This window comes from Urocitellus parryii, chromosome 4, assembly GCF_045843805.1.
Source record: "Urocitellus parryii isolate mUroPar1 chromosome 4, mUroPar1.hap1, whole genome shotgun sequence".
In the NCBI taxonomy this organism is placed as follows: domain Eukaryota; kingdom Metazoa; phylum Chordata; class Mammalia; order Rodentia; family Sciuridae; genus Urocitellus; species Urocitellus parryii.
The window spans coordinates 105,488,470-105,510,909 of record NC_135534.1 but is presented as its reverse complement, the minus strand read 5'-3'; the positions used below and the strand labels follow the sequence as shown (position 1 = coordinate 105,510,909).

General features: G+C 38.2%; 1 protein-coding gene across 2 annotated transcripts in view; it reads right to left on the bottom strand.

Moving 5' to 3' along the window:
- The window catches only part of Kmt2a (lysine methyltransferase 2A), an 84,593-nt gene that overhangs the window by 43,632 nt on the left and 18,521 nt on the right, over positions 1-22,440 (bottom strand). For both annotated transcript variants that reach the window (XM_077796933.1, XM_077796935.1), the window contains exons 3-6: positions 11,027-11,096; positions 4,397-7,047; positions 2,811-2,988; positions 1,442-1,676 (exon numbers count right to left, since the gene is read on the bottom strand). In XM_077796933.1, the coding sequence (XP_077653059.1) occupies positions 1,442-1,676; positions 2,811-2,988; positions 4,397-7,047; positions 11,027-11,096 (3,134 nt within the window). The remainder of the gene's footprint in view (positions 1-1,441; positions 1,677-2,810; positions 2,989-4,396; positions 7,048-11,026; positions 11,097-22,440) is intronic.

Below are 22,440 nucleotides of genomic sequence, written 5' to 3'. Positions count from 1 at the left end.
AAATAGGCCTCAAATTTATTGTAATTCAATAGTGACTATTACCACACACAAAATGATCAATTAAAAAATTTTTTAATATTTATTTTTTAGTTATAGGTGGACACAATATCTTAATTTTATTTTTATGTGGTGCTGGGAATCGAACCCAGGGCCTCACACATGCTAGGCAAGCGCACTACCACTGGGCCACAACCCCAGCCCCATAAAATTTCTTTTTTTTTTTTTTAAGATTTTTTGTTGTTGTTGTAGATGGACACAATACATCCATCTATCTATCTATCTGACTATCTATGCATGCCGAGGATCAAAATCAGTGCCTCACACATGCTAGGGGAATGCTCTACTACTGAGCCACAACTCTAGCCCCCAATTAATATTTCTTGTAATCATATGAGTACTGCTTCCTTTATGAGATTTAATATTCATATTCACATAAAACTGACTAAAATCACCCAGGTTCTGTCTGCCACTGTAATGCTATAGGTATATTTATCTCATGGCTTTGATAACTGTCACCCTTTGATTTAAATTTAATAAAACTTAAACTTAATATGAAGCTAAAATTGTACAGTCTATTCCAACCCCTAAATTCTGTGCGGTTGTGTCCTATTATCATGTACCTTTTTGTAATAACTCACTTTTTACCATTAAAGGACCTAAGACAAAATTCTTGCTTAAGGACAAACCAAAGCACAGAAACTGTCTGCCCTGGTACAGTATTTCCTCCAACTATGCTTTAAAATAATCACTTTCATGTCATTCATTCATTCAGCAAATATCTACTTGTATCAGGCAACTTATGAGACGTTCAATTACCAAAATTTCTAACTATGTGACTCTCCTGGTTCATTTTAAACAAATAAAATCACAGATGGCAAAAGTTTGACTAAAACGGGCGAAAAAATAGTATTCTGAGTCAGAGAGCCCAGAAATTCAGGTAAGATGTCTCTAAAGTTTCCTAACTGTCATGAAGATAAAAGTTGTTTCAATTGGTTCAATAAATATTCTGCTTAAACTTGTCAACTTTTAAGCAGAACCCCTCCAGAACTGCACTAATATGGTAGTCACTACTCACATGTGGTTATTTAGATTTAAATTAACTTAAAAGAAATGAAATAAAAATGTAGTTCCTCAGTTAACCTAGCCACAAGCCAAATGCTCAATAGCCACATGTGGCTAATGAGTACCATATTGAACTGAGCACATACAGAACATTTCTACCACTCTATTCTATTAGACAGCACTGCCCCAGAGCATTCCTTATTTAATGATAGCCCAAATCTAAACACTTCACAAAATCCAACTCTGCAACTAATCTTGCAGCTCAAGGAGATTCAATACAATCACTTTCAGTTTCCTAATGTATCTTTGCAACAATCCAGGGATAAATAAGAAACCTTCATGATTGAGAGGCCAACACCTCAGAGTAAGACCCACTTACTTGCAGCACTGCTTCTTTATATTGCGGCCACCAAACTTGGGCTTGTCTAAGCAATTAGTGCAAACTCCACAGTCCTCAGGCACCTGGCAGCCAGGACACTGCCCACAGCGCCTTGATCTTCGTCCTTTCTTTACTGGAGGTTCCTGAGGGGCCTTGTTTCTGGTGACAGGCTTAATTGGTTTGATGGGTGGAGCAAGAGGTTCAGCATCTTCTGAGCCAGCAATTGATGACTTGTCTGTTAAAGAAATGTGCCATTAATTCCAAAGGAATATCCATTCCTTTTTGGAAGTAGAGGGCAAAACCCTTAAAATCCCTTTGAATCATTAGATACATTCAAACTTCATTTTAATTGGTAATCAAAAAATGAAAATACATTTTTTGGAGGGTACTGGGGATTGAACCCAGTGACGCTCAACTTTTAAGTTACAGTCCAAGGCCTCCCCTCCTTTTTTATTTTTTAATTTTTTCTATTATTTTTAAAAATTTTGAGACTTGCTAGGTTGCCTAGACTCATGACCTCCTGCCTCAGCCTCCAAGTTTCTGGGATTACAAGTATGTACCACCACGCAAAAATATTCATATGTAGAACTCAGATTTTTTTCTAAGTAATTATTTAAATGTTTAAAAAGAACTGTACCTTGCAGCTTAATGAAAGCAAAAATCCAAATACTGAAAACAAGACAGTCTAACCTAGAATCAAGAACATGAATTGAATGCTTCTAAGGATTCTCTAAATCTCTAAATTTGTTAAAGCTGCAACCCAACATTTCAGAACTATATGGCAATTATGAGAATGTGTCTCACAGACCTCCAATTCCAGGGAGCATAACTGACCAAGGGCCCCTCTGAAATCCAATGATAAAGAGGCTACATGGTTGCTCCCCAGCAGTAAGTTACCAAGGTAGGCTTGTTTCTGAGACACACAAGTCTCCTCTGACAGCCAGCTTTGTTGGAGGACTCCCTGACAGCCTTGCCAAACCTAATACTGCATGGCAATCTAAGAAGGTTCTGCCCAACCTTCCTTCCCTCTCTTCTTGCACTGGAGTCTGACAGCTCTCCCAGTTTTCCCTGGCTACTTGTCCCTCAGGCATTTCCTGTAATAAAATCCTTACACATTTAACACTCTCTAGTTATCTGTTTTTTGAAAGACCCAAACTATGAACGGCCTACTGGTTATCTTTTTTTTTTTTTAATATTTATTGTTTTAGGTGTAGATGGACACAACACAATGCCTTTATTTTTATGTGGTGCTGAAGATTGAACGCTCTACGGCTGAGCCACAATTCCAGCCCTGCTACTGGGTATCTTGGAAAGACTGGTGAACAAGTCAAAAGACTGTTTATATCCCAACACTAACCCTCTGACCTACCATCATTTCCCATGGAAGACAAAATCTTTTCTCGTTCTTCCCATGGTAAGGCACTCAGGGTGGGCATGTCATCAGGAAACACAGCTCGTTTTCGGCCAAGGGCAACAGCAGCTCTTCTACAGACATGTTTAATTCGAGGTCCTCGCACAGAGGTCTCTGATGAATCACTTTCTTGACCCTAAACACAAGAAAGGACAAAAATGATGATGATCATGCATGCTGCAAATATAATTAAATGAAGCCAAGGTATACTTGAGCACTTCATTAGATCCATTATCAAAACATGCAACTAATTACTCCCAGCTGATAAGCCCTATCAATACACATTAATCAACTACTTCTGTATTCTGAAAATGGCAGCAAAAAGGCCTCTCATCAAAAACAGAAATCTTCCATTTCCAATTATACTAATTCTTTACAATTTCCCTCAAAATTCAAGCTGTCAATCTATATTACAAAAAGGTTCAGTCTGGTTTTCTAACTATAGATTGTTTCCTATATTTCCTTATCAACAGAGAAGTGGGTGAAATAGTCTATAAATGAAAATATAAAAGACCATGGCTCCAAACATAAGTATCTCACATACTGAAAAGCCATTGGTCTTATCATCAAAAGGCAAACCAAAACCATCCAACATAGTGTCAGAAATAAGTCTTGTTACACTGCTACTAGAACTCTCAATTGGTAGAATCATTAAATGTAAATATGGCTCAAAGGAGAATTACAACATAAAATCTAAGTTTTTGGCCATTTTAACCTAACTTGGTATGTTGAAATAAATAAATATACATCTACAACAGAACAAAAATTGCTGACCCTGGTAAAACTTGGTTTGGTATGGTGTCATCTTTTTTGAGGGGGTGGGCAGTGGGGTACTGGGGTATTGAACTCAGGGCACTCCACCACTGAGCCACATCCCCAGCCCTATTTTGTATTTTATTTAGAGACAGGGTTTCACTAAGTTTCTTAGCGCCTCATTTTTGCTGAGGCTGGCTTTGAACTCACAATCCTCCTGCCTTAGCCTCCCAAGTTGCTGGGATTACAGGTGTGCACCACCGGGCCCGGCTTGTTTGGTGTCATCTTAATGAACTGAATTCTACATTTTTTCTGCTCCACAAATTAAGGATAAGCTTCCCATTTGTATGTCACAAACATCTATTATCTATTGCTCTAATCACTCACTACACAGAGGAAGAGAATGTTCTCGTTTTCTCTTCTTTGATAAATATTAAAACGTAACTATAAAAATGTACTTTCAAAATTTAAGCCCCAGATTATACCTCAAACAACTCAGCAGTCTGTAATATCGTTCCAACCTATCTTTTAGCTACTTAGTTCACACTTTCTCATATACGTTTTATACTTTTACATCTCTATCCACACTGTTCCCTCTACTTAGAATGTTAATGCCTTCCCATTTTCTAATTAACAAAATCCTACCAGTCTTTGAAAAACCATTGCATACACCACCCCCTACCATACTTTTTACACAACTGGATGTAACTGAGATATTTAGCTTAATTAAATCTAGCCTGTAGAAGGGGTGCAGTAAACTGATAGTTTTAAAGGCAAGGTCAAAGGAGTACCTGTGCTTTGGGCTGGTCAGTTTGTTTAAGACTCTTACTCTTCTCAATCTTGCAGAGCTGGGCTTTGGCCTTTTTTAGGAGGCTGGCAACCCTCTTGTCAGTCATTGGAAGCTTGTCTGCCTGAGCCAACATGGAGCCTATGGAGGAAGTGGAATGTTTAACAGTGCTAGATGAAGGAGTGGAAAGGCAGAGGGTTTTCTCCTTCTCCAGGGATGGGGCAGTTGGGCCGAGGTCCAAGTTGTTTTTTTCCAGATTTCCTCTCCCTTTCTTTATAAGTATTTTGGTTTTGACAGCTGTTGTATCCCCAAGAGTCACAGAAGCAATATCAGTCCCAGAATCAAGTGATGAAGACTTCTTCCGCCCAGTTGCTTTTTTGGCAGAAGATGAAGTGGCAACATCTTCACCAACCACCTTCTCTTTGGAAACCCTACCCATAGGATACAAAGCAGAACTACTCTGAATTTCTGATCCCTTTTTCCTTTTCTCTTTCTTTGACTCCCGCTTATTCTCTTTTTCTCTCTCCCGATCTCTCTCTCTACTCTTGTCCTTCTCCACGCTCTTCTCAGCATCTCGATCTTTGGACAGCTCCTCAGGGGCCTTGTCTTTATTTCTCCCCCTCTCAGTCTGAGAGCCTGGGGTAAACCAAGGAAAGAGAGGAGTAGGACTACTTGATGAAAATGGCTCTGCTGGAGCACTAGTCGGCTTCCTTGGTCTCTGATTTTTCTCTGGAGATTCCCCAGACTGAGTCAGGGAATGAGAAGGAAAAGTAAAAGTTGGGTTTAAGGCACTAGTGGCAAGAGGACTAACAGAAATGCTTAACGAGGAAGAGACAGAAGACGGGGGGGTGAGAGGTGACAGCTCAGAAGTACTTAGCCTTCCGCTTCTTGTCCTCATAGAGTGAGAAGGAGATCTTGGTTCAGATCGAATAGGACTAAACACTTTTCTTTTCCTTTTTCTATTAGATACTCCTGAAGAGGATGTTCCAGCAGAAGTTCGATTACTAGGCAAGGTTACAGACTCAAATATTCTAGAGTGTGCCTCACTTGGAGTAAATCTTGGAGCTCTCAGAAGAGGGCTCCTTTTGTGCATATCAAACCTTGTTCCAGAATGGAGTGGTGAAAACAACCTGGCTGAAGCAGCAGAACCAGATGTAGAAAAACCAGACGCGAAGCCAACATCCTCAGGAGTTAGTGGAGGGGGTCGGAAATTATCAAATATTGGTTTGCGAATCAGACCTTCTTTGGCATACTTTGCTGAGGAAAAGTATTGTGGCTCTGACCTAGAATGCTTTAAAGAAGTCCACCTAAATGTCGGCTCTCGCAAAATAGATTTTCGCTTCCCTTGCATGGGAGCAGCAGAAGCAGGCAAAAACGGTGATGCTAAGGGGATTGTTGGAGGCATAAGCCAGGGTGTGTGGTCAGAGATACTGGAGGCTGGCTGCAGTGGAGGAGGGGGAGTAAGCAGAGGTGGAGGTGGAGAGGAGGAGGTCTGCTGCTGGGGGGCACTCTGCAGAGTTGGTAATTTTTTAGTTGTTCTAGATCCAAAACTTCTCTCTGACACTGAATACCTTCTGCTTCTCCGATCATTACTCTCATTTTCTGGGGACTGGGAAATAGGCAGTGGAGTATGAACTTCAGGGGTGTCACTCCGCTCTTCAGGAAGTACCTGAATCTCCTCAGAGGCCTGAGAATCTGTGGAAGTAACACTGGGGCTGCTAGATCGGGAGGAGTCTGAAGACATTTGAGAGGAGTGCTGAGAAGCTGCACTTGATTTTTCAGAAGATCCACAGGATGTGGCACTGAATCTACTATTTGGTGTAGACTCCAGCCGGGCAATTTTAATGGGAGGGTCATAATCCTCATCCTCTATAAACCGCCGAGGGGTTTTAATGATCCGTGAGGAGATAGCACTGACAACAGGCATGATGAACTGTCGGATGTTTTTGACCTGTGTCTTCACCTTTCTTCCTTGCAGCTGTGCTGCTTCTTTCTCAATTTTCTTTTGAGCCCCCTTTTTTGCCCTCTGCAAAAGTTGCTTAGCAATTGTTGCATCTGTCCTTTTAGAAGAAGGAATAATCCTGACCGGCTTAATCCTTCGAGGGCTTTGTCTGACAACTGTCTTATCTTCTTTCGTGGGTGGAGGTGTTCCTTCCTTGTCTTTCCGAACCTTCTGGGACTTTTCCAGTTCAGAATTAATGAGGAGATCCGAAGGGGTCTTTATCCGTTCTGTTGATGGAGGCCTTCCTCGCCGTCTTACAATCTGCACCCCTTTCCTTCCTATTTGAAGCTTCCCTGTCTTAAACTTAGACTTGAGAGGAGAGAGTTTACCTGCTCTTAATTTTTTAATCTTTGTGGCTTGTTGAAATGTAGCAGAAGGTGTCCGTTTAATTTTTTTCAGGCTATCTTCTTTGTTTCCCTTTGGTAACTCTGAAATGTCCTTTCCATGTGTTATTTTGATTTTTACTCCAGGGAATGTGGGAGGTCTTCCTCTTTTCTTTTCTATACTTTTAGAATCTTTCTTCTTGATCTTATCTCCAGATTTGGTCTCTGATTTATTTAGAGGGGAAAACACAGATGGGTCTGAGAGGATAGCTGAATTTCGGTCAGAGCCACTTCTAGGTCTCCCGCGAGGTTTTCGAGGACTAGTTTTAACTGTGTATAGAAATTAAACAATGAAGAGCATATATTTAGCTATGTAGTTCAGGGCTTAACTAAGCTGATTATAATTTAGCACAGGCCATTTTGTACTGAACTCAACTTGGGTCTATTAAGTCAACAGAACATCTTAATTGTGCTTAATTTCTTTTCACCAAAATTTTGTCTCAAAAAAAAAAAAAAAGTAAATAACATTCCTCCTGAAAGAACATTTAATTATTTTTGACACAGAAATCAAGATAATAAGAGGTTCTCCATTGAAAACTAATTTTTCTACAATTTTCAGATGAGCAAGTTCTTTTCTGAAGTAAAATTTTTTCTTTTTCAAAATTATACTACCTTATTCTAGCCACTAACAATAACATTTAGAAATCTGCTTCTAGTAAATAATATCACTTTTATTTGGGGGGGGGATGTTTACTGGGGGTTGAACTCAGGGGCACGCAAGCACTGAGCCATAACCCCAGCTCTATTTTGTATTTTATTTAGAAACAGGGTCTCATTGAGTTGCTTGGTGCCTCGCTATTGCTGAGGCTGGCTTTGAACTTGAGATCCTCCTGTCTCAGCCTCCCGAGCTGCTGAGATTACAGGCATGCACCCCAGCAATCATCCTACCTTTTTACTTCAACATTTTGACTTTGAATAAATTTGAACAAGGTGCTCTTCAACCAACAACATACTAACTTTCATAGGAAAAGTCTCCTGGACAGCTCAGCATCCTACATATTCAATCTGTTTTACCCAAGTTTTGCTTTGTTTTGGTTTTGGTGGTGGCTGGGGATTGAATCCAGGGCCTTGTATATGTATGGCAAGCAATCTACCAACTGAGCTATATCCCCAGCCCATGTTTTACCAAAGTAAACTAAGAAAGTTTTATTAAATAGGAAAATAATCATTCATAAGATCTCAGAATAAGGTCACTGAACCCAGTGGTATGTGAAGTGACATAATGTGTCCACTAATCTACTTTCCTATCAAGTGACTCTTGAACTACTTAGTCCCAAGTAACAAAAAGATTTAACCTTAACTGATATCAAGAACAAATCAGCAATATATTAAATCAAATTACTTCTATTCTAATAAAGGAAATTTGCCCATTTACAAACTAGCTCAATTTGCTACTTATCAACAGATTTAAGAAAACAGGACTCTCAAATACTTACATAAACCTGAATTTTAAAATGTATTAAAATTTGCCTATGATATCACATTTTCTCTCTTGACTTTTAGTGTTTTATAAGTTTTGTTTCGTTTTATTTTTATGGTACTGGGGATGGTGGAACCCTGTGCCTCGTGCATGCTAAGTCCTCTACCACTGAGCTACATTTCCAACTCTCAGTGTTTTACAGGAGAACATTCTTCTGAAACTAAAACTTCCCTGAACAGGGATTGAAAGAGATTTAGGCCAGTATGAACATTTTTACGATGGAGCCACTTTCTAACAAAATAGAAATCTACAAAAGTCTTATTGTTGAGCTTTTAAAATATAAATTCATTTCTTACCAATTAACTTACGAGACTTCCCTTAATAAAGATTCGCAAATCCATTCTCAATATATACTAATATAACAAATGTAACAGACAAGAAGACAGCAGAGAAACTATTTTTCATTTTATAAATAATGAAGGATATCCATATGGCCAAAAAAAAAGTACATGATTCAAAGTAAACTGACAGCCAAGAAAAAAAAAACTTTAGAAGAAATGATCCTAAGAGTTGTAAGTTAAAAATTCATGCCCAAGGCTGGGACTGTAGCTCAGCAGTAGAGTGCTTGCCTCACACATGTGAGGCACTGGGTTAGATTCTCAGGACCACATATAAATAAATAAACAAAATAAAGTTCCATCAACAACTAGTGTGTGTGTGTGTGTGTGTGTGTGTGTGTGTGTGTAAACTCATGCTGTAAAGTACATGAAGAGATTCCTGATTTTGGTAGACTTGAACATGGTTATTCAGAGGGCTTAATCAATCCAAAAAACCTCTTCCACCCTACTTTTTCAAAAAGTGTTGGTAGATAAGTAGAATAAAGCAGAACAGACAGGGTTCCAGCTCTGCAAACTTCCTTAATCCACAACATATCCAAAGAACTCACACGTTGGTTATAAATAAATGTTCATCATATATTTTCTTGGCCTCATTTTGTCCTCTGTAAATGAAGGGTTGGACCAGATGATCCCTAAAATTCCTTTCCAATATGAAGTTTTAAGGATTCAACACATCTTCAAGAAACCACTGCCACAGTCTAAATAGCACAGATACTCAGGTAGTATTGGCAAACTTCTCCCAACTAGAATGGCAATATCAACACCATTTGGATAAAGAATAATTGTGAACTTGGGTATTAGAATTAGATTGCTATGTAACATATCATGAGACCCAAATGCCAGCAAACATCACAAACTAAGTTAAAGAACAAAACCAGCTAACTATATCATATTTACCATATTTAAATACATTGTCTATTCACATAAAATCCAAGACAATCATATAATAAATTGGAATGTCAGCAGGATGGGAGAATGTATGTTCCATCAAAAAATCTTTAGCCCTAGCTGGGTGCAGTGGCGCGTGCCTATAATCCCAGCAGCTCAGGAGGCTGACACAGGAGGACTATGCATTCAAAGCCAGCTTCAGCAATAGCAAGGCACTAAGCAACTCAGTGAGACCCTGTCTCTAAACAGAATACAAAATAGGGCTGGGGAATGTGGCTCAGTGGCTGAGTGCCCTTTAGTTCAATTCCTCCTACACCCCCGGGCAAAATAAAATCTTTAAGCCCTGTTCTATACAAAATTGAATTATGCAAGTCAAAAAATGTTATTTACATTGAGGATCTTCTCTTAGGAAACTGCTTGTAAGTCTAGAATGTCAAGCTATTCTAGATATTTTGTTAGTGAGAACAATGACATATATTGCTAAATAAATGGAAACACATCATATAACTTTTATTTTCTGTTATGATTTGGTGTGGATGTCCTCCAAAAGCTCATGTGGGAGACAAATGCAAGAAGGTTCAGAGGACAAGAGATTGGGTTATGAGAACCTTAACCCAATCAGTGAATTAATTCCAATGGGATTAATTGAGTGGTAATTGAAGGCGGGTAGGGTGTGGCTGGATGTGGTAAGTAATTGGAGGCATGCCTTTGAGGTACATATTTTGTATCTGGTGAGTGGAGTCTCTCTCTGCTTCTTGATCATTATGTAAACTTCTTCCCTCTGCCTCACTCTTCCACCATGATATTCTGCCTCACCTTGAGCCCCAAGGAATGGACCCAGCTATCCATAAACTGAGATCTCTAAACCGTGAGCCGCCCAAATAAACCTTTCCTTCTCTACAATTGTTCTTTTTTTTTTTTAATATTTATTTTTTAGTTTTCGGCGGACACAACATCTTTATTTGTATGTGGTGCTAGGATCGAACCCGGGCTGCACGCATGCCAGGAAAGCGCGCTACCACTTGAGCCACATCCCCAGCCCCTCTACAATTGTTCTTGTTAGGTCTTTTAGGCCTAGCAGCGCAAGAGCTAACCACAATGTTTTCTTTTTTTAATATACCTTTCAAGAACCAGATAAAATTGTTTAATATCGTCTAATTTTGTGTTTAGTTCTTTGACAATAGACCAAATTTCATCTGTGAAAAATAATAGCCAAATTATTTCCAAAGGCGGTATATAGTAATACATAATACAAAAATGTGTAACTGAGGAAGAACTTAGTAGGGTATCTTCAAACATATCAGGTTTCCCAATCATTCTGTGGAAACCCATTCCCATTCCACAAGTATCTCCCAGAGAGAAACATTCTGAAGAATGAACCAAATGTGACCTGACAGAGCAGCATCCCCCAAAAGTCTAGCTCATAAGCCATTTCCTGTGCCCCGGATTATAGATTATTCTCTATATACACAGAAGACAAAAAAGAAACCTCAATACCCTAACAAACAAAATTTCAAGACATTGTGAGCTTAAATGGCCATACCTGAAGGAGACCTTGTGGGACTTCGAACTCTGACTTCTTCATCTGAGCCAAAACCTAAGAACTGCTCATCCTACAACAAAGGAAAATTATTTTAAAATCAGAAGCAAAAACACGAACATGAACATATCCCAAAGAAATGCCCAGACTCCTCTGAATGAATTTGGGAAAATTATCCTCTCATATTAAACAACATCCAAAAGGAAGCTATAAAATAACTATTATTGAAATAGATGGGCCCAGCCATACAGCTTCATTACAGACAAATAGGAGCTGTGTAGTAAATGAACAAAGCATTAAAATTTCATCTTTGATGTATAGTACACAGGGGATAATCCTAAAATTTCAAACTACAGATTTAGCCCAAACCAATTAAAGGACAACTTTAATAGAATTCAGGTAAGCAAATTAGCACAATGGTAAAAATATATAGCCCCAATGAAACAAACAAATGCTTTTCAACAAATATTTAAGTCTACAGACAGATAAGGAATAACATAAATAACACAATAATTTCCTGCCTACTAACTATTAATAGAGACTGAAAGTGCCATAATTGTCAGTTCCTTAACTCAGGAATTGACATTTAGATGTGATTTCTGTACATCTGAGATACAGAGATTCTCAACATGCATTTTATGGCATCATTTTTAAATGCCCTGTGATAAGAGACTTAATGGTGGGCAGCAGCATTGGTGAAAGAGATCATAAATTGACCACATATAGGTGAAATCCTTTTGCTAAAACTTAGGGAAACATCTTATTTTCAGAGCTACTTAAAACTTCTCCTTACCTCCAACTTATAACATGCCTTTAAAAAAACACTAAGGATTCATTCAACTTATTTGGAACAAGTTCTCTATTGAAACAAATTGATTAATAGAAAGTCACCAATTCAAAGTAAGTTCTTTCCAGAGAGAAAAGCAGATAAAGAATTTCAGATTCCAAAGACAAAAATCCACATAAAACAAGATCAAAATAAACAATGAAAAACAGACTTATTTAAATTTCCAATTAATTTTGGTAAATCCCTAAGTTTCATCAATTAAAGCCCCCCAGTTTTCCTCTTAGGAGCTAAGCTCCCATGTATGTGGACAACACTGGTGGATTTTCTGTTTAAGAGTTAGTTCTTTCCCGGTTACTTTAAAGCTGAAGTCAGGTGTTAATCTGTTTAAGTACTTTTCAACCAGGAATATATTAAAAAGTAAATGCAACCTTTTAGATAAATTAGCAAGTTCAACTCTTAAATTTAAATATTTTTGAGGAACAAAATAATTCTGCCCACTGTCCAGCTGACATGCAATTTGTTTTTGTTTTGCTTTGTTTATACAGTACTAGGGATTGAACCCAGGAGTGCTCTACCACTGAGTTACATCCCCACCCCATTTTTATTTTGAGGCAAGGTCTTCTTAAGTTGCCTAGGCTGACCTTGAACTTGCAATGCTTTCCTCAGTCTCCTGAGTAGCTGGACCTCATTGCCTGGCTGAGACATAGTTCTTATTAAACTCTAAAAAAGTTTTTGCTCTGAAATTACTAATATTAGAGTATTTAAGAAACAGCTAAAATTCTCTTAAAAGAGATTTTAAAACTCATCATAGGGCTGGGGATGTGGCTCAGCAGTACAGCGCTCATCTAACATGCTTGAGGTACTGGTTTGATCCTCAGGACCACATAAAAAATAAATAAATAAAACAAAGGGATTGTGTCCTTCTACAACTAAAAAATAATAATAAAAATATACTAAACCTAAATTTAAGAAATACATACTACGGCTGGGGTTATAGCTCAGCAGTAGAGCATTTGCCTAGCACTTGTGAGGCCCTGGGTTTGATCCTCAACACCCCATAAAGATAAATAAATAAAATAAAGGCTAAAAAAAGAGAAAGAAATACATACTAGAGGACATATCCGCATAATTTCTTCCTTTATCAAGAAGTTAAAAGTAGACACTGGGGTTCTGGCTCAGTGGCAGAGCACTTGCCTCATACATGAGGCCCTGGGTTTGAACCTCAGCACCACATGTAAGTAAACAAATAAAATAAAGATATTGTGTCCATCTACAACTAAAAATATTAAAAGAAGTTAAAAGTAAAATTATTAAATATTTTTACTTCAAAAAAATGTAAAGTGAACTCATTGTGAATATCATTTGTGAATAAGAAAAATCTTATCTCTTCATTTAAAACAACTTCAGACCTAGGAAACGCGAGAACTAACCCCAAATAAATTTCTGCAATGATTTTTCCAGGGTTTATACTTGTAGGCTATGATATTACCAAAAAAGAAGACAAAACTCAGAAAAGCCTAATTAGTCCAAAAATCTTATCTGGATAAATAAATCCTTCCTGTTGCACACACTGCACTATATCATAAGCAACAGGCTTCTTAACTGGCTCCATCACTTTAAACCTGTGGGCTCCCTAGAGAATGTAAACAAGGTAACAGTCCAAAGGATTCAGACTTGCCTCTTAGCCAAAGGACTAAGGTAATAACTATACAAAGAGAGAGAAAGAGAGCACAAGAGAGCGCGCTACAATTAAGTCCATGTTTGCCACTATGTCATCATAAGCCTGGATAGCCTTGAGGTCAGGAGAGGGCACAGGAGACATATGCTACACTTGACCAAGGAATCTAGGACCTGGGCCTAGACAGTAATTCATCATACCTATTTTTCCTCTTGACAGGGCTTTCTCTGATGGGCACAGCATTCCAAGAAACAGTATAGGCAAGAGCCCTGAAACCTATTCCTTCTGCACAATGATGTTCTTGGAGACCAGACTGCCAACACTGTAACATTTTCTTACTTCCAAAGATAGAAAAGACAGAAAAACACCCTTGCTGAGTTGAGCATAATGAATTGCTCACATTTAGCTTCCAGTGATTATGACAAATTAAGCTATCTAATGTTAACTTCCTAAGTGAAATCTAACTGTGAATTAATACACATAAAATTTATTACTCCTACCCATAACTCTGGGATAACCAGTTATCTAAGAACTTCCATGCATACATTTACTAGTAAATATCATTTTACTTATAAATATCTTAACATTTGGGATTTTTGTTTTGCTGGCAGAATTTTAATTCTTTAGTTGTTGGTTATATTTGTGATGAAGCAATAGAACCATTTCTTCCACAAAAGCACTTTAACTGGATTGGGGTTGTGGCTCAGTGGAAGAGTGCTGGCCTAGCACATGTGAAGACCTCGGTTTGATCCTCAGCATCACATAAAAATAAATAGATAAAATAAAGGTTTGGTGTCCATCTACAATTAAACTAAATAAATAAATAAACACACACACATATACATACATACACATATATATTAAAAGTACACAACTGAACTCAAAATAAGTGTTACAAATAATTATGTTTGCACATGAAATATATTGAAAGCTTTTTTGAAAAATACATTAAATTCTGCATTCCAAGGAATTATGTACTACTGGATAGTTTTTCTTTTTTTTTTTTTTTTTTTTTTTTTTAAAGAGAGAGTGAGAGAGGAGAGAAAGAGAGAGATAATTTTTAATATTTATTTTTTAGTTCTCGGCGGACACAACATCTTTGTTGGTATGTGGTGCTGAGGATCGAACCCGGGCTGCACGCATGCCAGGCGAGCGCGCTACCGCTTGAGCCACATCCCCAGCCCTACTGGATAGTTTTTCAAACAAAATAATATTTCATTTACTTGTTCTTTCAAAGAACATTTACATCCTTGTCCCAGGGCTATCTGTTCCAGATGCAAAGTTGAGAAAGACATGATTCTTGCTCCAGTACTATCTAAAATAAAGAGGCATGTACTATTTCAGTCTTTCTTTTAAAAAAACAAATTCATTATTTTGTCACTAATGAGTCATGCACAGTGGTACATGTCTGTAATTTTGGCAAGGTGAGAGGCTGAGGCAGGGAAATGTCAAGTTTGAGGCCAGCCCAGGTGAGATCCTGTCACAAAATAAAAAACAAAAAGGGTTGGAGGTCATAGTTGCATGGTAGTGTCCCTGGGCTCAATCCCCAATACTGCTCAAAAAGTCACTACGGGGGTTATGGCTCAGAGGTAGAGCACCAGCCTACCATGCGTGAAGCACTGGGTTCAATTCTCAGCACCACATAAAAATACAATGAAGATATTGTATCTACCTATAACTAAAAAATAAATATATTTAAAAAGTCACTACAGAGGGCTGGGGATGTGGCTCAAGTGGTAGCGCGCTCGCCTGGTATGCGTGCGACCCGGGTTCGATCCTCAGCACCACATACCAACAAAGATGTTGTGTCCGCTGAGAACTGAAAAATAAATATTAAAAATTCTCTCTCTCTCTCCCTCTCTCTCCCCTCTCTCTCTCTCTCTTAAAAAAAAAAAAAGTCACTACAGAACAAAATACCATATAATTCATATTCCAGAATAAAAAATTTGCTTACATCTAAGAATAATTAATTTTTCTCTTACATGTTTGGTTCATGAAGAAAAACTCAACAAGTTTCAAAATTCTTTGAAAGGATGACAATGTATATTGCTATTCCTCACCATTGTATCTAGCACCACTCCAGGGCTAGCAATTGGCGACCTAAATCATCTGCATTGATTAGACCTGGCACAATTCCTAGTGATACTAGTGATCTGATAAAAATTCAACAATGGGCCAGGCACGGTGGTGCACACGTGTAATCCCAGTGGCTCAGGAGGCTGAGACAGGAAGACTGCGAGTTCAAAGACTGCCTCAGGAACAGCAAGGCACTAAGCAACTAAGTGAGACCCTGTCTCTAAATAAATTACAGTAGGGCTGGGCATGGGACTCAAGGGTCGAGTGTCCCTTAGTTCAATCCCTGGTACCACCCCCCCTCAAAAAAAAAAAGAAAAACAAATTCAACAGATGGATCTCAATGCTCTTTCCTCTCTATCCCAGCTAAAATACAGTTTTCAGTTCCCCCCTTAAGTACTTCCCAATTTACCAGAGTCAAAGAGGAATAAACCATCCACTTCAAGTTCTTCACTTCCTGGGCTAGGTGGAGTTTCCGAAGATACTCTGAAAATTCTATTCAACAATCTTGGCCAACCTTGGCCTCCACAACAAGGCCTGCTATGACCCTGTTCACATCTTTCTTCTTTATCTTCTCTCAAGAGGCTCCTTTGTGATGACACTTCATTAAATGGTAGGTAACTCAAACATGCCCTTTAGCAACTGTATCTTAGCATTTTTCTGTCTCCAAAATCTTTAGTCTCAAGAGCCTAAAAACTCAAATTCCTTCAATTACAAAATTAACTTCAATGAATCAATTGAAAATAACAACAATAACCCGAGACAGATCAAAATTGCTCCTAAATCACACATTTTTTAAAACTTCTTTTTGAAGAGCTCTAATTATTGGTATCATCAAATATGGTTCAATCAGATGAGCAGGCCACAGGAGAACTAAGAGAATGACTAAGAGCAGCTAAAGTTGAAGAAACATCCAGGAGGCAAACTGCATGTCTTGACAGCTATAATAAGAGTAACACCTCCTCTGTGGGAATTGATTCCAGTTAGCTATCACTTCTGCTGGCACAGTTGCCTTTTGTCTCCTGCTACATGCTCCAAAATACCCTTCTTGATGTTGCATTTCAGAGACACATGCACATAATTACTAGTTTAATGAGTGGAAGGGATTTTAAAAATGCACTCACATGTTTGTCTCCTTCTCAAAGTGTGCACTCTTTGAGGACAGGGACAGTTTCCCTACTCATTTTTGTACTCCTGGTATCTGACATAAATCTGGCACCCAATACATGTTTGTACAATGAAAATAAAGGAAACTGCAATATACTATTTAAAAAATATTAAAATACCTACAATGGTAATAGAACTGTAGTAGACTTCAAAGAATTACACAATATGATTCTCACTTTTAAGAATGTGTAGGGAGGCTGGGTTGTAGCTCAGTGATAAAGCACTTGCCTAGCATGCGTGAAGCACTGGGGTCCATCCTCAGCACCACATAAAAATAAATAAATAAAGTTATTGTGTCCATTTACAACTAAAAAACATAAATATTAAAAAAAAAAGAGTGCGTAGGGACCAGGGGCTTAGCACTGTGACAGACCATGTGCTTATACTATATTAGCTGAGTTCAATACCCAGCACCAAAAACACACACACAAAAAAGACACAGGGACCAAATTAAAACCACAATGATATCACCTTAGAATGGCTATTATCAAAAAGACAAATGATAGCAAGTATTGGTAAGGATGCAGAGAACAGGGAAACTTTGTGCACCATTGGTAGGAATGCAAATTAATACAGTCATTTTTAAAAGTAGTATGGAGATTCCTCAAAAAAAAAAAAAAGACAAAAATAGAATTACCATATAATCCAGCAATCCTTCTTCTGGGTAAATACCCAAAGATACTAAAATTGGCATGTTGAAGAGAGATCTATACTACCAAGTTCATTCCAGCACTATTCACAATAGCCAAGATATGGGGGCAATCTAAGTACCTATTAATGGATGACTGAATAAGGAAAACATGGTCCATATATATACACTGGAATACTTTAAAAATAAAGAAATTCTGACAACATGGATGGAAATGAATAAATTACACAAAGCGAAATGAGTCAGACACAGGAAGATAAATAGGGTGTAATCTCATATGTGGAATCTAAAACAGTTGATCTCATATAAACAGAAGTAGAAAAGTAGTTACAAGAGGCTAGGGGAGAGGAGTGAGGAAAGAAGGAGAGATATTGCTCAGAGGACACAAAGTTTCAATTAAGACTAAAGGAATTAATTTTAGTGTTAGATCTCAGTTAATAATTTAATAATACGAGTTAATATTAAATAATGAATAAATTGCTGAAAAAGTGGAACTTTACATTTTCATCACAAAAAAGTAAGTTGGTGAGGTAATGAATATGTTCATTACCTTGACTGAATCTTTCTAGATCAAACCTTAACTCTGGATTGGGTATGGTGGCACATGTCTGTAATCCCAGCAGCTCGGAAGGCTGAGACAGGAGAATCACAAGTACAAAAGCAAGCCTCAGCAATAGCAAGGCACTAAGCAACTCAGTGAGACCCTGTCTCTTAATTAAAAATAAGACTGGGGATGTGGCTCAATTGTTGAGTGTCCCTGAGTTCAATCCCCCATACCAAAAGAAAAAAAAGAAAAAAAAAAGCATAAGAAGCATTCTCTTAGGTTGGGAGACAAATGAAGCCAATCCATTCAATCACTCATATATGAAAATATATGAGTTCATTACTGAGTAAAGGACAAAGATAAGAAAAGCTTCTGGCCTGGAACAATGGCACATGCCTATAATCCCAGTGACTCAGGAGGCAGAGGCAGGAGGATTACAAATTCAAAGCCAGACTCAGCAACTTAGCAAAACTCTGTCTCAAAATAAAAAATAAAAAGGGCTGGGGACGTAGCTCATTGGTAGAGTGCCCCTGGGTTCAAGTTCCCAAACAAACAACAACAACAAAAAAGAAAACCCCTTCTGCTTTCAAACCTTCTGCAGATGAGTTAATTGATGGAACAGTGTGTTGCCTACTATGTAGAAGAAGACACCTGCTGGAGAAATGCATGTGGGAGCAAAACGGAAAGACAACTAACCCAGGTAAGGAGAAAGGGCCAGGAAAGCCATTGCAGACAGGGTGAAAAGTTTATCAAGCTTTTGAAGGCTGATAAAATGGTGGGGGGTGAGCGTGGTGAAGACTGAGAGGGGGGGCTGGGGATGTGGCTCAGGCGGTGGCACGCTTGCCTGGCATGCGTGCAGCCCGGGTTCGATCCTCAGCACCACATACCAACAAAGATGTTGTGTCCACCAACTAAAAAATAAATATTAAAAATTCTCTCTCTCTCTCTCCTCTCACTCTCTCTTTAAAAAAAAAAAAAAGACTGAGAGGGGCACAGGGGCAGAAAAGAACACAGCATTAGCAAATTATAAACAGTTCTGAATGGCTAGGGTTCTAGCTCAGCTCACATAGAAAAGAGGCAGAAAATACTGGGGAGTGAGGGCAAGAGGCAGATGATAAAAAGGGCCTATATGCCCTCATGAGGTTGAAGTTTATCTTTGAGCAAGTGTGGACTATATCCTGAAGTACCTATGGAGTCACCAACTCTCCATGAACTAAGAGAAGCATGATTAGGATGTTCAAAAGATCATTTTGACACAGTGGAAAAGTAGAGATTGACTTTAAAGCCAGAAGCAGGAATAAAACTGCCTTTAAAGTCAAAGGTAGTTATAAAATTACTACAATGGCTACACGAATTGAGAAAGGACACATTCCGAGGATCTTTAAGGGGCAAAACGGGTAAAGTTTTGATATAAAGAGTTAAGGGAATGGAAAGAATCAATAAAGAAATGCATGTGTCTGGCTTAGGCTGAACAGGTTTCTGGTGCTATTTATGATGACTGGAGATCCAGAAAGAGGTTTATAGAAGGAAGAAAAGAGATAACTTTAGATATTTGAGTTAGAAATGTCTAAGTTGTCTATAGGAAACAATGATATGGAGAAAATACTTCAAACTTGATGAAGTTGATGAGCCTTTATTTTATTCATTTATTTATATGCAGTGCATTTGAATGCCATCACCCAAGGAGATAATACTGAGAATGAAGAAAGAGCACCGAGGAGCAGTTACAGCTGAACAATACCCAAGAGAAGGGGGAGCCAAGGAAGCAATCTACATGGAATGTTCACAGAAGATCATGAACCAAGGGATAAATACGTATCAAGGGAAGGTTCAAGCGGGGTAAGAACTGAAATGAAAAGTAGCATATCAAAATTGGGAGGTTACCTGTGACATTACCAAAGCCAATTTCAATACAATGTTAGAAGCAAGAGGAGGCATACTGTAGTGGTTGAGGTAAATTAAAATGAATATAAATTGCTCTTGAAAAACTCAGTAATATGAGGAAGAAAAGCTATGGCATAAGGTAGGGAAAGACCAAAGATTATTTTGGAGTTGATTATGTTTTTATGCTAAAAGGGGACATAGCAGGAAAGAAGGAACTGAAAATCCTGAAAACCAAATGGTAATAAATAGAAAACTGGAGTTGATGATGAAGACAGCAGTAGGAAAGAATGAATACGCAGCACAACGGAGGGCAGTGCTCTTGAGAAAGAGGAAAGAGGACTAAGCATGGATTTAGTTGCAGAAAAGCTTACAGGCAGGGGTAAGATTATAAACTCTGAAATTACAGGCAAGTTTAAATATGTATGCATATCTTTCAGGTGAGACAACAGATTTCTTTAGAATATCAAGAAGGTTCACAACCAGCATTTTTTTAAGAATATAGTTCAGAAGAAAATAAATCATAATGGTGGTAATAGGCAATAACAGATTAAGAAATGGGGAGAAGCTAGGCATGGTGGTGCATGCCTATTATCCTAGCAACTAGCGATGCTGAGGCAGAAGAATAGCAAATTGCCTGGCTCAGTAGCACAAGCCTGTAATCCCAGGGAGGCTTGGGAGGCTGAGTCAGGAAGATCTCAAGTTCAAAGCCAGCCTCAGCAATGGCAAGATGCTAAGCAACTCAGTAAGACCCTGTCTCTAAATAAAATACAAAATAGGGCTGGGGATGTGCCTCAGCGGTTGAGTGCCCCTGAGTTTAATACCTGGTACCAAAAAAAAAAAAAAAAAAAAAAGAATAGCAAATTGCGCAAGCCTGGGCAATTTGGTGAGACAAAGTCTCCAAAAAAAAAAAAAAGGAATGGCCTAGGGTTGTAGCCCAGTGGTACAGCATAGCATGTGTGAGGCACTGGGTTTGATTCGCAGCATTGCATATAAATAACTAAAATAAAGGTCCATTAACAACTAAAAAATATTTTTAAAAAGTAAAAAAAAGAGAGGACTGGGGCTGATAGCGCACTTGCCTGGCATGTGTGAGGCACTAAGTTTGATTCTCAGCACCATATATAAATAAATAAAAGTCTATCAACAACTAAAAAAAAAATATTTAAAATAAAAAGGGCTGGGGATAGAGCTCAGTAGTAAAGCACCCCTGGTTCAATCCCCAGTACCGAATTAGTAGTAATAGTAATACTACTACTACTATTATTAAGATGATCAGATGCAAGGATTAGTAAAAACTTACTGGCTTGGACAGGGGAAGCCTCAGCAGGGACAAAACGAAAGACAAATCAAGCACTAAAACCTTGTTAATTCCAGGACCGTCTGGTCAGAGCAGGGGCTACCACTGGTTCTTCTTCTTCTTTTTTTTTTTTAATACTTTTTACGCGTTGATGAGCCTTTATTTTATTCATTTATTTATATGCAGTGCTGAGAATCAAACCCAATGCCTCACACATGCTAGGCAAATGCTCTACACTGAGTCCACTACTGGTTCTTAAATGTAGAAAAGGTCTAACTATATTGAAGCCTATTCCAGAAATGGATATAATGACCTAGAATAGGAAAAAGATTTTTAAAAGGGAGAGAGCAGTCTACAACCATAATTCAAATGTGACTGGCATTTAATCATTCAGCAAGTATTTACTGAGTTGTTGCCAGTTACCATTCTAGATTCTTAAAGATATGCCGACAAAATCCCTCCTTAATGCTACAACCTGGAGAAAATAAACACTTAATAAATGACACTAGGGCAATAAGGATAGACAGGGGTTAGCTGTGGGATGGTATTTACAAGAATGGTCCAGAACTATTCACTCTAGGGTAAGTTTACCAAAACTAGGTAAACTAAGCACCACAGACCTTGGCTAGATTTGTCTAGCCTGTTTTTTTTTTTTGGTCCATGAATTAAGGTTAAAATAGGTTTTATTATTTTTAAATGTTTGAAAGAAATAAAGGGGATATTTTATTCACACGAAAATTATATGAACTTCAAATTTTAGTGTCCATAAAATTTGAATGCACTCATTCATTTATGTATATTGTTCATGGTTAATTCTGCACTAGAACAACAGAGACCATCTGTCTGGCACTTTGCAGAAAATCACTTGCCAAATCTGGTTATACCTAAATGAAGGGGGGAAAACAGTTTGTAAAGACATTGATGGAATAGTATTTTAGTCCAATGGCAAGTATACTAAAGCCCAGAGACTGCAATAAGCACAGCACACATGACAGAAAAGGTCAGCATGGCAGCAGAATGAATAAGATATGGTGATGAAAAACAAGCTTGATCAAAGGCCAGCTCACATACATGTTTGCTGGCCATAGTAAGGAACCTGGATTTTTTTTCTAGCAGTACAGAAGACACTGCCAGGTTTAATGTGAATAAATATTATGATGTAATACTGGAATTCATAGTTGCTGTGTGAAGAACAAACTCTGGTAAGGAAAGAACAAAAGCAAGGAGAGGAGAGAAAGTAGTCCAGCCAAAAGATTATAATGGATAAGTCTAGAGTTTTGGTGGCTGAGTTGCTGAGAGGAAGCTGAGAGCTGGGGTATATCTGGTGCATTGCAAACA